Below are 13,892 nucleotides of genomic sequence, written 5' to 3' on the forward strand. Positions count from 1 at the left end.
AAAGCCCTATCCCTATACATTGTTTCCTACAGACTGCTGAGAGGTGATTTATGTACAATCTCTAGAGAAAAATCAGCAAGCTGCCTCTAAGATATAGTTAAAGAAAATATTTATATCAAAATCATTAAAAATAAGCATACAGAGATTTACCGGACAATCTGTGAACAACACTATGAAAACATTTGAACATTCCTAAAAAAATCTGGCAGTTGGCACAGAGGATTAAGGAGTTGTTAACAAGCTTCGTCTTGTGGTCCAGTGATCCAGGGTTTAATTTCTTCAGCTGCCGTTTCCTAACAGTGCAGCTCTGAGCAAGTGACTTAACCAAACAGCACCGGGCTGAGTCTGAAAAAAAGTGTCTAGAAATCAGTGCTCTACCCTGGTTAACAAACACATAAAGAAAATTAAATAAATGATGTGAGTGATGACTGGCAAAACCTCTCCGTTCTTCATGGTGGTCAGCCAAATGAAGCAGGATGTGAGAGATTTTCAAGAGTTATAATAATGAAACCTGAACCTGCGTGAGGAACAGTGCTTAGAGTTAGAAATTATATCATCATACTGATGTTCTGACAGATTTGCAAACACTAGGGTTAAACATGTGCCTTAAAAGGTTTACAGTTAAAGAAAATAGATGAAATATTCTTACCTTCTGGACTGCCATCACTTTTAGCTATAGGTACATCTGGGAGAAGCCACAAAGTTATTCGTCCAGATGATTCTCCAGAGAATAAAATCTTATAAAAAGGATCTTTCCGTTCATTCATGAACCCCATAACATTTTGAGATACCTGAATAAAGAAATACAATAATCCATTTTCTATAGTGATTATAAATTTGATTGTACTAAATATCCGAGGCAGTAAATTTAATGTTGCCACTTACTGCACAGCAAAGGTGTAGAAATAAAAACAGTACGCTAGAGCTAGTTTAAAGAATTACATCTGAATTTATAAAGATTATGCACAAGCCAGGCTTCCATTGCTGCATGCCATGTATGCATTCCAACAAACTATGTTAATGACTTGATTTCTAAAACAAATCAGAAAATTGAAGTCCTTCACACAACAAAGCTTATGTGGTCTTGCAAGCTCCATGGCACAGAAGGGTGAAGCCCTGATTATGATTTAAACAACCTAGGATCATCTACTGACCTACATGTTGGAAAAGTCACGTCAGAGTCAGTGAGCAATGTCATGTCAGTGGTGCAACAGATAGCACACTCACCTTTGATGCAGAAGACTGTGGTTTCCATTCCCACATCAGGTAGACAGATTGCTGATACTGTACTGCAGTATTAGGGATGTATTGTACTACTAAGTTTGCTGTCCCTCAGATGAGATATTAAACTGAGGCAGCATCTAACTGAGTTGGTGGTAGCTTAGGTGGTTGTAAAAAGATCCCATGGCACCTATCAAAAAGAGATGGAGAAGTTCCCCGATTCTTTGGCCAAATTCCCCCAAGTAGTATAAATATGAGTTTGGGTCTCCCCAGAAAAAAGGCTACAAGCCTAGTGGGACTAATCTAGTCATAAAAGGATAAATAAAAATAAATAAAAATAAACATTCACTCATTCTGAGTGAAGAGAGACAATAAAGGTAAGAATTAGTGATCAATGCAGGTTTGCTCATCCCCAGTGAAAGGACACAACAGAATCTGTGTCAGTAGTCCTTGTGCTGTATATAGATGTCAGTACATATGATGGACATTCACATCGCTGACCATTATAGCCAGTAACACTTCAGCACAGAGGATTGTGTTAAGATGTAAAATGCAGAAAAAATCTCCACATCCTGGTAGATGGTGAACACAGTCCTGAAACCTTGTCATTCTCTCCCTGGTCTATTCAGATGTCAGTAAAATGGGAGGAAGCAAATGAATCCATCGGCAGATGTGAAGGCCTTCATGGTCACTGGGACAGAGGGGTAAAAAGGAAAGAAATATATAACAAGTACCCGCTATGCTTTTATATATCATCCTATATTTAACCTCAGGTAGCCTGACCTGGCTAAACTGGCCTGATAATTGTAGGCCAGGGATATTCACTCGACAATACATATGTGAGTATGTGTCCGTGTGTGCATGAGCATAAGTGTTTGTCTATTTATACTAGTGTATGTGTGTACTTTGATATATATACAACACAGCTAACTAGGGTACTAGATCAAACATATTTACAAATTACTTCACCAATATAGATGCATACATGACATACATCTGTTACACCTGATAATGGAACTGTTCTCTTCAGTCCAAAAATACCTGGTAGTATTTTTGATTGGATATTTGATTTGATTTTCCAAGACAGTAAATTTAATATTGCCACTTACTGCACAGCAAAGGTATAGAAATAAAAATACTACACTAGAGACATTTTAAAGAATTACATCTGAATTTATAAAGATTATGCACAAGCCCACAAAAGTAATAATGGTAGATATTTTAGGGTCATGGCACACTCTAGATGAAACTTCTCAACTAACAAAATTTGGCCCCTTATATCTGGTGAGTTTTATCAACAAGCTTAAACAACTACTCCTTGACAAAACTAGGTGTATGTAAAGGGATGCTGGTTAGTCCTAGCTAGTGCTAGTTAATCCTAGTACTTTTTTTTGGTAATGTACATAATCTGGACCCCTCCCCTACTATCTCTACTTTTATGGCTGACCCAGTCCTAGTTATCATAATATTGACTGTTTCACCTTTCCACATTGTTTTGCACCTATGATGCTTTGCACCATTCTTTTTGACTTGTAAGGGGTCTGATTTTGCTATACTTTACAAACATGAGAAGGTAATTTTCTGCAGTATGCAACAAACTTCATTTTCTGATGCAAAATATCTGATTTCACTAAATTGACTCACATATCAGTGCAAGCAGTTACTTATTCTTCAATTTTAATGTTCGTAGGACAAGTACATATATGTAAATATATATAATTCCATTACTAAAGTTGACAATTCATTGTAAATACAGTCTAGAAAGGTAGAAAACTGAAAGATGACCTAAGCAAAACATGACTTGGAACAATATTTTTGTAGGGGTAAGCCTTCCTACATACCCATGCAACTTAAACATTCTTAGTCTGCAATCAGTCTCTGTAAAAGGGTACACCTTTTTCTCAAGGCGTGTGTCTACTTCACCTTTTCATTCTGATTTTTTCATTGACTAGCATTTGTACAGCCAGCTTTTGCAATTTAAGTCATACATCAAGAGAAAGAAGAGAGAAAGAGAGAGAGAGCAATATTTTGGTTCAGTCAAATGGGTAATGTTTTGTTAAAATGTGTACTGCAGTAAGTTTAGATGGATGAGAATGTTCATTCTTCAGTTGGAGGTTCAGATGGGTTGGACCTAAATCCTGCCTAGAAGACTTGTCAGGCATGCAGTGTGGCAGCCAGGTTGAGACTCACATGTTGATTATATATAAGAATTATCTGAAATATTAATGGGCAATTGGGGCTGGGTTAAAGTGTACAGGCTGGGACTTTTAAAAGCAGCTAGTCCTGAAGAAGTTGAGTGACTGCACTACTGCTAACCAAAAGAAACCAAGGCATTGCTCTGTTTTGTTTCAGCTAGCTGGTGTATTATTTTGATTTTCCTGTGACGCCGTGAAAAATAAACTTTTGTTTATTAAAGTCCTGTGTCCAGAATCTGTTTGGATTTTATGCAAGTGGGTGAGTATGAGCAGTTGACGAGAGACTTAGCATTTTACTGATCCTTCAAGTACCTCTGGTGCCAAGTACAAACCTTATTTGGACTATTGTAATTACTGCACTCCTGGTATGGTTCCACACTGTCCCCAGTGATGGAGGACTTACTACAAAACTTGTGGAGTCACAGATACTGACTGACTTAATGCTGATGCTGCTACAACAGCTGCTAATTGTGCTGGTCAGCATAGTTACCAGTCATAGGACTGTGTACACACTGAAGTAACTAAGCAGGAAAGATGGCCTAGAATCTGATCTGCTCAGGGGGTCTTCAGTTGGAAAATGTTGTCATCTGCACAGATATCGGATGTGGTTTAGGTAATATATAACCTCTTCCCCTGATAGTGACGTGCTCACTCATGTCATTGTGAAGGCTGTCTATTCTCCCACCATGACCCTGCATCTGCTTTCCTTCCTATGTGAATATAAGAGCTACCATCACTTGCATGGGGAGTCAGTGAGGACTGTCTGCTGTTTTTTGTTGCTGTGTGTGACCTCAGCTACACTCCACCAGAGTGACAGAAACAGACAGCTTAGAAATTACCAAGCTCCTCCAAGGACAGTTGCCACCTATCCTCCCCTGCCTTCCCATCAGTTGCCCAAACCACTGTTCAAACCCAGGTCATCTTGGTCATAGTTATGTAGCTTCTATACCTATCCCTCTATGTCACCAGGGGCTACAAGTTTAAAATATAGATGGCTAGAAATGAAAACAAATGGGTATTGCAAAGTGATCCCAGTAATTCTGATAAACCAATAACTTTAGTAGAATGCTTATTAGTTAATGACACAATGCAAAACTGAATTGTCTGCTTACAGGTGTTTAAAACTGCAGTAAGAATGTGTCACATTCTGTGAAACAAAACAGAGTACATAAAAGTGCATTGTTTTTGAAAGGAAGGAAAATGCAGACGTTATATTCAGGAACCATGGTTACCCTGGTCAAGGGACCCCAGTGGGTAAGTATAAGATTAGTAACTACTAAAATGTACAGTTAATATGCATTTGTAGCTATATAAAACAGTAGTGCCTTAAGAAGTTTAGATATTCAGAAAGATGTAGGAAATCTGTTGCACTCTGTGGCTGTAAGCTTAATTTGACTCATGATGTGACTGGGCTTCTGGTGTCATTCTAAGGGGATCCAGTATCTGTCTGCCTGGGATGACATGATCTACAAACCAGGATGCTTTGCCAGAGATGGCCTGCACCTGTCGCCCCTGAGATTCCGGATACTGGCTAAGGCTCTAGCCACCCCTATAGTGCCTTTTTTAGGTAAGGTTCAAACAACAAATTCACCACCCTAACAGGTACAGGCAAGAAGAATCTGAGGGTATTGCTACTCAATGCTAGAAGTCTAAACCTCAAAATGCACTCACTCGAGGCACTCCATAAAATGGAGAACATCGACATCTGTGCAGTGACAGAGATTTGGTTCAAAGCTCCAGAGAGTACCCCTGCATTACCAGGCTATAATTCATACCACACCTTTCGGCCACCTTACCTGGACCGAAACACTAAAGGCGGAGGCATTTCCATATTCATTAAGGATATCCACACCTCCAGGCTAGTTGCTCAGCATAATGCATCCGAGATTATCCAAGTGCAACTAACTCTGGGCAAGACCACAATCCAAATTGTAGCTTGCTACAGATCCCCCACCATGCCCCAGGATTCCCACTCCTCATTTCTTAATACACAGGAAAATATTAGGGTACAACCTAACACCCTAATAATGGGCGATTTCAACTACCCTACCATTAAATGGGAAAACTACTCATGTACCAACTCTTGTGCTCAACGTTTTCTGGAATTCATAAATTCCAATGCCATGGATCAACTTATCCACACCCCCACCAGAGGCACCAATATCCTAGACATGGTTGTTACCAACATGGGCAACCGGTGCTCCACACCAGAGGTCAATTTCTCGTTGGTCAGATCTGACCACAAGCTAATCACCCTAGACATCCACATCCCTCCCCTACCCCTCATTAGGGAAATCACAGTAAAAAATTTCTCCAAAGCCAACTTCATGCTTCTAAAGACAGAAGTGGCAAACTTCACAACACCCATGCTGATGGACAATAGAGGTATGACTGCTGAATCCTACACAAATGCACTTTATAAGCACTTACACGAGTGCATGGATCGTACAATCTCTAACAGAACCAAGATGCTATCCTCCAAAAAAAGGAAGCCAATGTGGTGGTCCCCTGCCATAAACAAACTCTACAACAGAAGAAAGAAACTGTTGCAAAAAAGAGTAAAATCCCATGATTGGAGAATCTCCCTGGTCAGCCTCAGTAAGAAGCTGAGATCTCTCATAAAATCCTCCAAAGCTAGTTATGAAAACAAAATCACCACTGACTCTAAAGACAACCACAAAGCATTCTATAGCTATGTCAAGAATCTCAATGTCAACACTCAGATCTGCTCTGAGTTACAGCACAATGGCACTAAATATACAGAACCAACTGATATTGCCAACATCCTGGCAGATAGGTTCAGTGCTAACTTTACCCCCCTGTCATCCCCTAAAGGGCCCATCTCTATACCAGAAGAATGCAAAGTTCCTGTAATCACGGCTGCACAGGTAAAAAACACACTATCCAAAGCCAAGAACACAGCATCCATGGACCGGACGACATCCCAGGCTGTGTTCTACATGAACTACAGAATGAACTGGCACTCCACCTAAGTACCATGTTCAATCATAGCCTCACCTAAGGCTATGTGCCCACTGAATGGCGCACAGTGACAGTTATCCCACTCCACAAAGGGTGAGCCACCACAGACCCCGGAACGTATCATCATGTAACTTATAAACAATGACATTGGTAATCTCCAAACTCAGGACCCCACCCAGTTTAGGTGTGTAAAAGGCAGATCATGTCTCCTAAACCTGATAGACTGCTTTGAAGCAGTCACCAAAGCTGTAGATGATGGTAAGGTGGTTCACACAGCGTATCTAGATCTCGTCAAGGCTTTCGACACCATCCCCCACTCTGGAATTATAGATAAACTCACTAAACTAGGTATAAATCACTATGTCACAAAATGGGTTGCCAACTGGCTCACTGACAGAACCCACACTGTGAAAGAAGCAGACTCCAAATCTAACTTCAGACCAGTGACAAGTGGAGTACCACATGGTTCAGTCCTGGGTCCTCTCCTGTTTGGTATCTACTTCTCTGAAGTACAGGCCAACAAAGAAGGTCTTTGGCTAATGAAGTTCACAGATGACTGCAAACTAGGAGCCATAATTAAAACTCCAAAAGATGTGGACATCCTACAAATGGGCCTCACTGAGACAAATGCCTGGTGTCAAAGCCATGGCCTCAAGCTCAATGCCAAAAAGTGCATTGTCATCCCTTTTGGTAAAAACTCAGTACCCATGAACTACCACATAGGCGGTAGTCTACTTAACACTGAAAGTGTGATAAGATACCTTGGGACACAGGTGGACAGTAGTCTCTCCTTTGATAATCATATTGCCACAGTAGTCAGGAAATCCTTCTATGTGGCACACCTCATCAAAAAAGGTTTCTCATCCAGGAAAAAAGAGGTAATTGTTCCCCTCTACTTGTCACTCATTAGACCCATTATAGAGTACAATGCCCCTTTTGGTATGTACCTCACAAAACATCTACAACAACTGGAAAGGCCACAGAAATACCTCACAAAGAGGATTACTGGCCTCAAACAGATGCCCTATGCAGACCGTCTCAAAAAACTGCAGCTTTACTCTGTTGCATATCGCCTACTCAGAGGTGATCTCTGCCTAACACACAAAGCTATGTCAAACACAGAGCTTTTAGACATGCTCCACTTAAAGAAATCCTAATGCTTCTGAGCTACATGCTCTAGGGACCTAAACCTTGTCACCACAATAAACAGAACATGCTGGAGGGATAGATTCCTGCCCCAGAGACTTCCCATACTCTGGAACAGACTACCTATCTATGTCAAACAAAGCTCTTCATTAGCACTCTTCAAGAAAAATCTTGATGATTGGATGGGAGATAGGAAATTCACCCCGGGGATCACTTCTGTGGCTCTGCTCGACAGTGGTACAGGAAAATAATTTTCTTGGGTGGGGTAAAGCCAGGGTACCTTTGGCTAGGCTTATATAGGCCCTAGGGCCAATAACCTAGTACCTACCTATGAACCTATGTAATGTCAGGACAAAAAAACTTTCCCCTGTTAAAAGCAGCATGAAAATATGGAAACAGGAAGAATGCACAGCAACAATGTAACATTTAAGAAAGTGGTAAGGCAACAGCTTGATATACTCATTCATTGTAGGAATGGGGGACCAAAGCATGCAAAGCAACAATGTAACATTTAAGAAAGTGGTAAGGCAACAGCTTGATATACTCATTCATTGTAGGAATGGGGGAGCAAAGCAGGGCAACATGCTGTACTGTACATATATGAGTATATGTTGACTTAAACCATACAGATATGAGTATATGTTGATTTATCAAAATGTATGAATATAAAAAAAACAAGTAATCACTGCAGGTTCGAAAATCAGCATACAATAAATAGCTAAATAAATACATTTTAAAAGGAAACAAAACAGTTTTTCTTTGTAATCTGTTAACCAAAACCCTACAACAAATTCACACATACTTTGTATGAATTCTGTTAGCGTTACAGAAAAGGTTTTATTAAGGTAAAGTGTAAGGTTGAGGCAAAGGGCATGATCACAGTTAAGGTTCGTATGCATTAATAAGGTAGTATCCTTACTATTGCGTGTTAACCCTAAACCTGTCCCTGACGCTAATCCCAACCTCACTGCTTTCCATAAAATGATCCTTTCCTTGACAATACAACTACACAAGAAACGCAAGACACACACCACATACGGCAGCATACATAAACACACACACACATACACACGCACACACACACACACACACACACACACACACACACACACACACACACACACACACTCACAAACACACACACACACACACACACACACACACACACACACACACACACACGTACACACACGTACACACAAGCACACAAAGACACAAGCACAAAACACTAATTTATCCCCTTAACTATCGTTTACTCTAACTCTAACCCTCAAACACCCACACACTCCCTCTTAATCCCTAATGTGAACCTTTTGGAATATCCAAACAAAAAAACTACTCTTGCCTTACATCCAGAACCACTAGAGTGAGTCCCAAAACATAGTAACTAAATAGCTGAAAAAACAGTCTTATACATATTAAGTCCAAGATGGCCATTTTCCGGAATCTTCCCTTTTCTCTAATTTCTGACAATCTCAGTCTTGGTTTCAAAGGAGAAGAGTAATGCTTGTGATTTGTTCTTCTCCTGGTGTTTAGATCTTTCTTTTCTGTCAGCTGGCACTCAGTGTTACACATGCTGACATTTCAATAGGAAGCCCTTATCTTACCCACACACATAGGTTCTTAGCTTCATAGGTGTGTACTAGGCTAATGGCCCTGGAGCCTTTACAAGCCTAGCCCATAGAAGTGCCCTGGCATTGTGCCATCTTACATTAGTTCCCAGTACCACTATCAAGTAGAACCACTGGGAGTGATCCCCAAGGTGAACTTTCTATTACCCATCTACTCATCAGGATTTCTCTTGAAGATGGACAGCGAGGTGCTCTGCCTGACATGTATGGGAATTCTATTCCAGAGCATTGGCAGTCTCTGGGTTATGAACCTGTCCCTCCAGCATGTTGTTTTGATTTTGGTAATGAGGTTGAGGTCTTTGGAGCATGTGGTGTGCAGGGATTAGGATTTCTTTAGATGTAGCATTTCTAACTGAGCTGGGTCAGACATGGCTTTGTAAGTCAAGCAGAGATCGCCTCTAAGCAGGTGATATGAGACAGAGAATAGCTGTAGTTTTTTGACTCTGTCCATGTAGGACATGTGTTTAATGCCTTGGATCATCTTCATGAGGTACTTCTGTGGCTTCTCCAGCTGTTGCAGGTGTCTAGTGAGGTACATGCCAAATGGGGCATTATACTCAATGATTGGTCTAATGAGGGAAGAGTAGAGAGAGATGAAGACCTCTTTCTTCTTGGATGCAAAACCCTTGGTAATGAGATGTGCCACATAGAAGGACTTTCTGACCACAGTGGTAATGTGTTGGTCGAAGGAGAGGTTGCTGTCAACCTGCATCCCCAAATCACTTATAATGCCTTCAGTGTTCAGTGGGCTCCCATCAATGTGGTAAGTAGTGGGAACTGAGTTTTTACCAAAAGGAATGACGACACATTTTTTGGCGTTCAGGTTAAGGCCATGGTTTCAACACCAGTCATTGGCCTCAGTGAGGCCTTTCTGTAGGATTCCTGCATCACTTGGAGAGTTAATAATGACTCCCACCTTGCAGTCATCTGCGAGTTTGGTGAGCCAGGGTCCCTTTCTGTTGGCCTGGACTTCTGAGAAGTAGATGCCAAACAGGAGAGGACCCAGTACCGATCCTTGTGGGACTCCACTCATGACTGGTTGGCAGTCTGACTTGGAGTCCGCTACTTTCACACATACACCCAGTCTTCCTTCTTTCAGCATCTACAGCACACAGTGATGAAAGCAATCAAAGAATTTCACCAAACAGTTCACTCTGCTGACAAATTTCAGATTAAACTGCATAAATAATATGCATAGAGAAAGAATCAAAACCAGGAGAAGGGTGTTTATACAGAAGCTACAAAAAGAGATAAAACTTGTTTGTGGATATATAGGAAAAGGGGTCCCATCTTTTATCAGAAGTATGCTCCAATAATAGACCAGCAGAAATCCAAAATTGTAAGCAATGTCAGTACAGGAACTGAAAGTGAACTAACAGAAAACCCTACAATAACAAATATAAATAAAAAATAAAATAAGGATCAGTATAAGACAGACATGACCAGAGATACTTAAAAGAAGTGTTACTACAGAAACTAAGACAAAAATAGAAGTCGGCACCTATAAGAGATACCTATGAACAAAATGAGTAATAAACATGAGCTAGGCATGCAAATAGATGGTTCTGAGCTTATTTGTTCTAGTATCAATTAGAAAATTCAAATAAAGGTAAACTCTCAGCAAAAGGTCCCTTCAGCCCAGGAAAGAAGTAGTACTAACAATACATCTGTTTCCGAGATACCCTCTGCTGTGGGACAGCAACACAGAGAAGGAAAAGAAAGTTAGAGGGTGGCATATGTTATAGCAGACAGCACTCAAGTGGCCCGCACTGATAGCCGAGGCAATAAAGCAAAAAGTGACTTTTGCTTAGAACTATCCTTTGCAGTAAAATATGCAGAAAGCACAATAAAGTCTGACAGTTATAGAGATATACTACAAAAGGTAAAGAATGTATAATTATACAATTGTTGAGAACATACAGAAATTCTATAGAATAATATACACAGACATATATATGCAATTTCTGTAGAGTTACTAAAGCATGCATTGTATTATTACATGCAGTCTCATATATGTGTGTGTGTATATATATATATATATATATATATATATATATATATCTATATATATCTATATATATATATATATATATATTTTTTTTTTTAACAAAAAGTTATATAGATGGCTGGTGTCATTTACAACACAGACCTAGAGATGTAAGCACTTTAGCAATGCATTAACATAACAGGAGTTTTAAGTACATGAGGGTTAAGGCACAGGGATTAGGGAATGTGACAGCAAGTGGGAGTGTACATTTTGATTGGTTTATTTATTTATTTATTTATTTATTTTTGTTGACCGGGAGTGTCCAACTGGACGTAGGTCCATTTTCAGCGGAGGCCCGGGGAGAAAAGCTCCACAGTTAAAATAAACAGACAGTAGTTACACTGGATTACATAGCGATTAACAATTTACATAGCAATTACTTACAACATATTTACAGATGAAGAACATAGTACATCAGTAAACAACTAGAATCTTTATCTGTGAAGTACATAACTGACATTAACAAATGTTAAAATAAGAAGTTCCTGCTGTATAAGTACTAGGCTTATGAGCATCTGAGCTTGTTATAATCAAGGTAGTTTGTCGAGTGAAAAGAAAGGTAGCGGTTTGATGAGGTGGGTGATATTAGAGTGGGAGTTGCAAGGGCATAGCCAACATGTTTTTAGACGTGCTTTTAGTAAAGTTTTGAAGTGGGTGCATGATGGTACGGAGGTAATTGTGGGTGGGAGGGAGTTCCATAATTTGGCTATGGTGCAAAAGAATAGTGCTTCACCAGCAGAGTTATTGGCTTTAGTGATCTGCAAGTGATTTTTGTTGCTGGATCTTAGTGGTTTGGTGGTGCGATAGGGTTGGCGTAGATTCTGGAGGGATGGGACATTTAGTGGATGGTTTACTAGTTTGTGGGCGTGTGAGAGTTGATACGATTGAAGGAGGTGAGGGAGTTCAAGCCAGCCCAGTTCAGCAAGTGAGAGACAGTGGTGACTATGGTAGGATGCCCCTGTGGCGAATTTGGCAATTTTGTTGTAGCAGGTCTCTAGCTTGTTTAGATCGCATTGCCTTAGGTTGGTATATATTGGAGAGGCATAAAGTAGGGTAGAGATAAGGTGGGAATTTGCTATTGAAATCTTTGTTGCTTTGGTGAGGAGATGCTTATTTCTGTATAATGCTCCTAGTTTTTTGTGGACTTTTTTATGGTCATGGATATGTGAATGTCAAATTTTAGTTTATTGTCTATTTCCACTCCTAGCAATTTGGTGTGTTCAGTTGGGTATATAGTGGTGTTGCCTTTTGCTGTGATGTTAAAGTGAGAGTTGTTTTGAGTATGTTTGGTGGGTTGGAAGATTAGTAGTTTAGTTTTGTTTGGGTTGAGTATTAATTGGGCATCAGATAACCAAGTTTCAACAGAGGAAAGGTCTTTCTGTGTGACTTTTTGCAGTTTGGGTAGGGACTGGGCTGAGCAGATGATGGTCGAGTCATCTGCGTATTGTATTAGTGCGCCATGTGTGAAGGCAGAGGCTAGATTATTTGTGAAAATAGAGAAGAGTAGGGGTCCAAGGATGGATCCTTGGGGAACCCCTATGGAGACAGGTAGTTGGGAAGATATGTCATTCTGCCATACAATGGATTGTTGGCGGTCAGACAGGTAACTCTGAAACCAGTTGGTGACTGATTGTGAGAAGGATAGGTTATTGACGACAGAGATAAGTTGTTTGTGTGGGACCATGTCAAATGCTTTAGATAGGTCTAGGAAAGTAGCAGAGGAGAGATAGCCATTGTTTTTATGCTGAAGGATAGTGTTAGTAAAGGAGAGTAAGGCAGTGGTGGTGCTATGGTTTGGTCGGAAACCATGCTGAGTATTGGAAAGGAGGTTGTTAGTAAGGAGGTAGTCTGAGACCTGAGAGTGTATGCATCTCTCTAGTATTTTGGAGAGTGGAGAGAGAATAGTGATGGGTATATTTATATATATTATATTATTTATAGATATATATATACCTATATATATATTTATGTAGTTTGAGACATTACACTGGCATATTATCATTTTCAGGAGGTGCATTTTCTTCCCAGAATAGAATTTCATAACAGTATGCATCTTTAAGTGAGGCTGGTATAGATTCCCAGACTTTAGAACCTAGTATAAAAAAGCCATGGTTAGTGCAATGGAGTTTAGGTTGAGGATCCTGTCATATGGATGAAGAAAGTTTTCTATGGTTGAAGGTTGGGGAGAGTTGTTAGGTCATAACAAGTACAAAATATGCATATCCACACCTAGTGGGGTTTGGCTTTATTGGCTTGAAACTGTCCATTAAAATGACTTAAAAAGAAAAAAAGTCATGGGAATTCACAATCACCATATAGCTGAAACACCTGATGTACATAAGTGTCATTTTGCATATATCCCATGTGCTTCTGATACAGGAGGTTTGAGAGGTCACTCAGTGGAAGTTCTAGCTTCGCTGGAGTTTTCATTTAGTTTTTACTGATGTTTTTTTCTGTGTGACGTTCACACTCTTTGTTTTAGTTTGTAAGCTGGGATATTTTGCAGTCACCCTAATGGTAATGGATATCAGCTGGGTATAACAGCCCTGTGTTTCTTATGCTTAGTCAAACACTTTGCTTGTGCTATATTGATGAGGTTATAACAAGACGGAAATATGTATGTCCATGCTACAGCAGGGAATAGGAAAACTTCCCGTTCTGCACTGTATT

At 40.0% G+C, this 13,892-nt stretch overlaps 1 protein-coding gene across 1 annotated transcript in view; it reads right to left on the minus strand.

The window, feature by feature from the left end:
• The window catches only part of WDR72 (WD repeat domain 72), a 2,139,079-nt gene that overhangs the window by 1,539,298 nt on the left and 585,889 nt on the right, over positions 1-13,892 (minus strand). Inside the window, exon 10 of the mRNA XM_044078940.1 lies at positions 650-791. Coding sequence (XP_043934875.1) covers positions 650-791 — 142 coding nt within the window. The remainder of the gene's footprint in view (positions 1-649; positions 792-13,892) is intronic.

This window comes from Protopterus annectens, chromosome 7.part1, assembly GCF_019279795.1.
Source record: "Protopterus annectens isolate FY-2018-M chromosome 7.part1, PAN1.0, whole genome shotgun sequence".
Taxonomy (NCBI): domain Eukaryota; kingdom Metazoa; phylum Chordata; order Ceratodontiformes; family Protopteridae; genus Protopterus; species Protopterus annectens.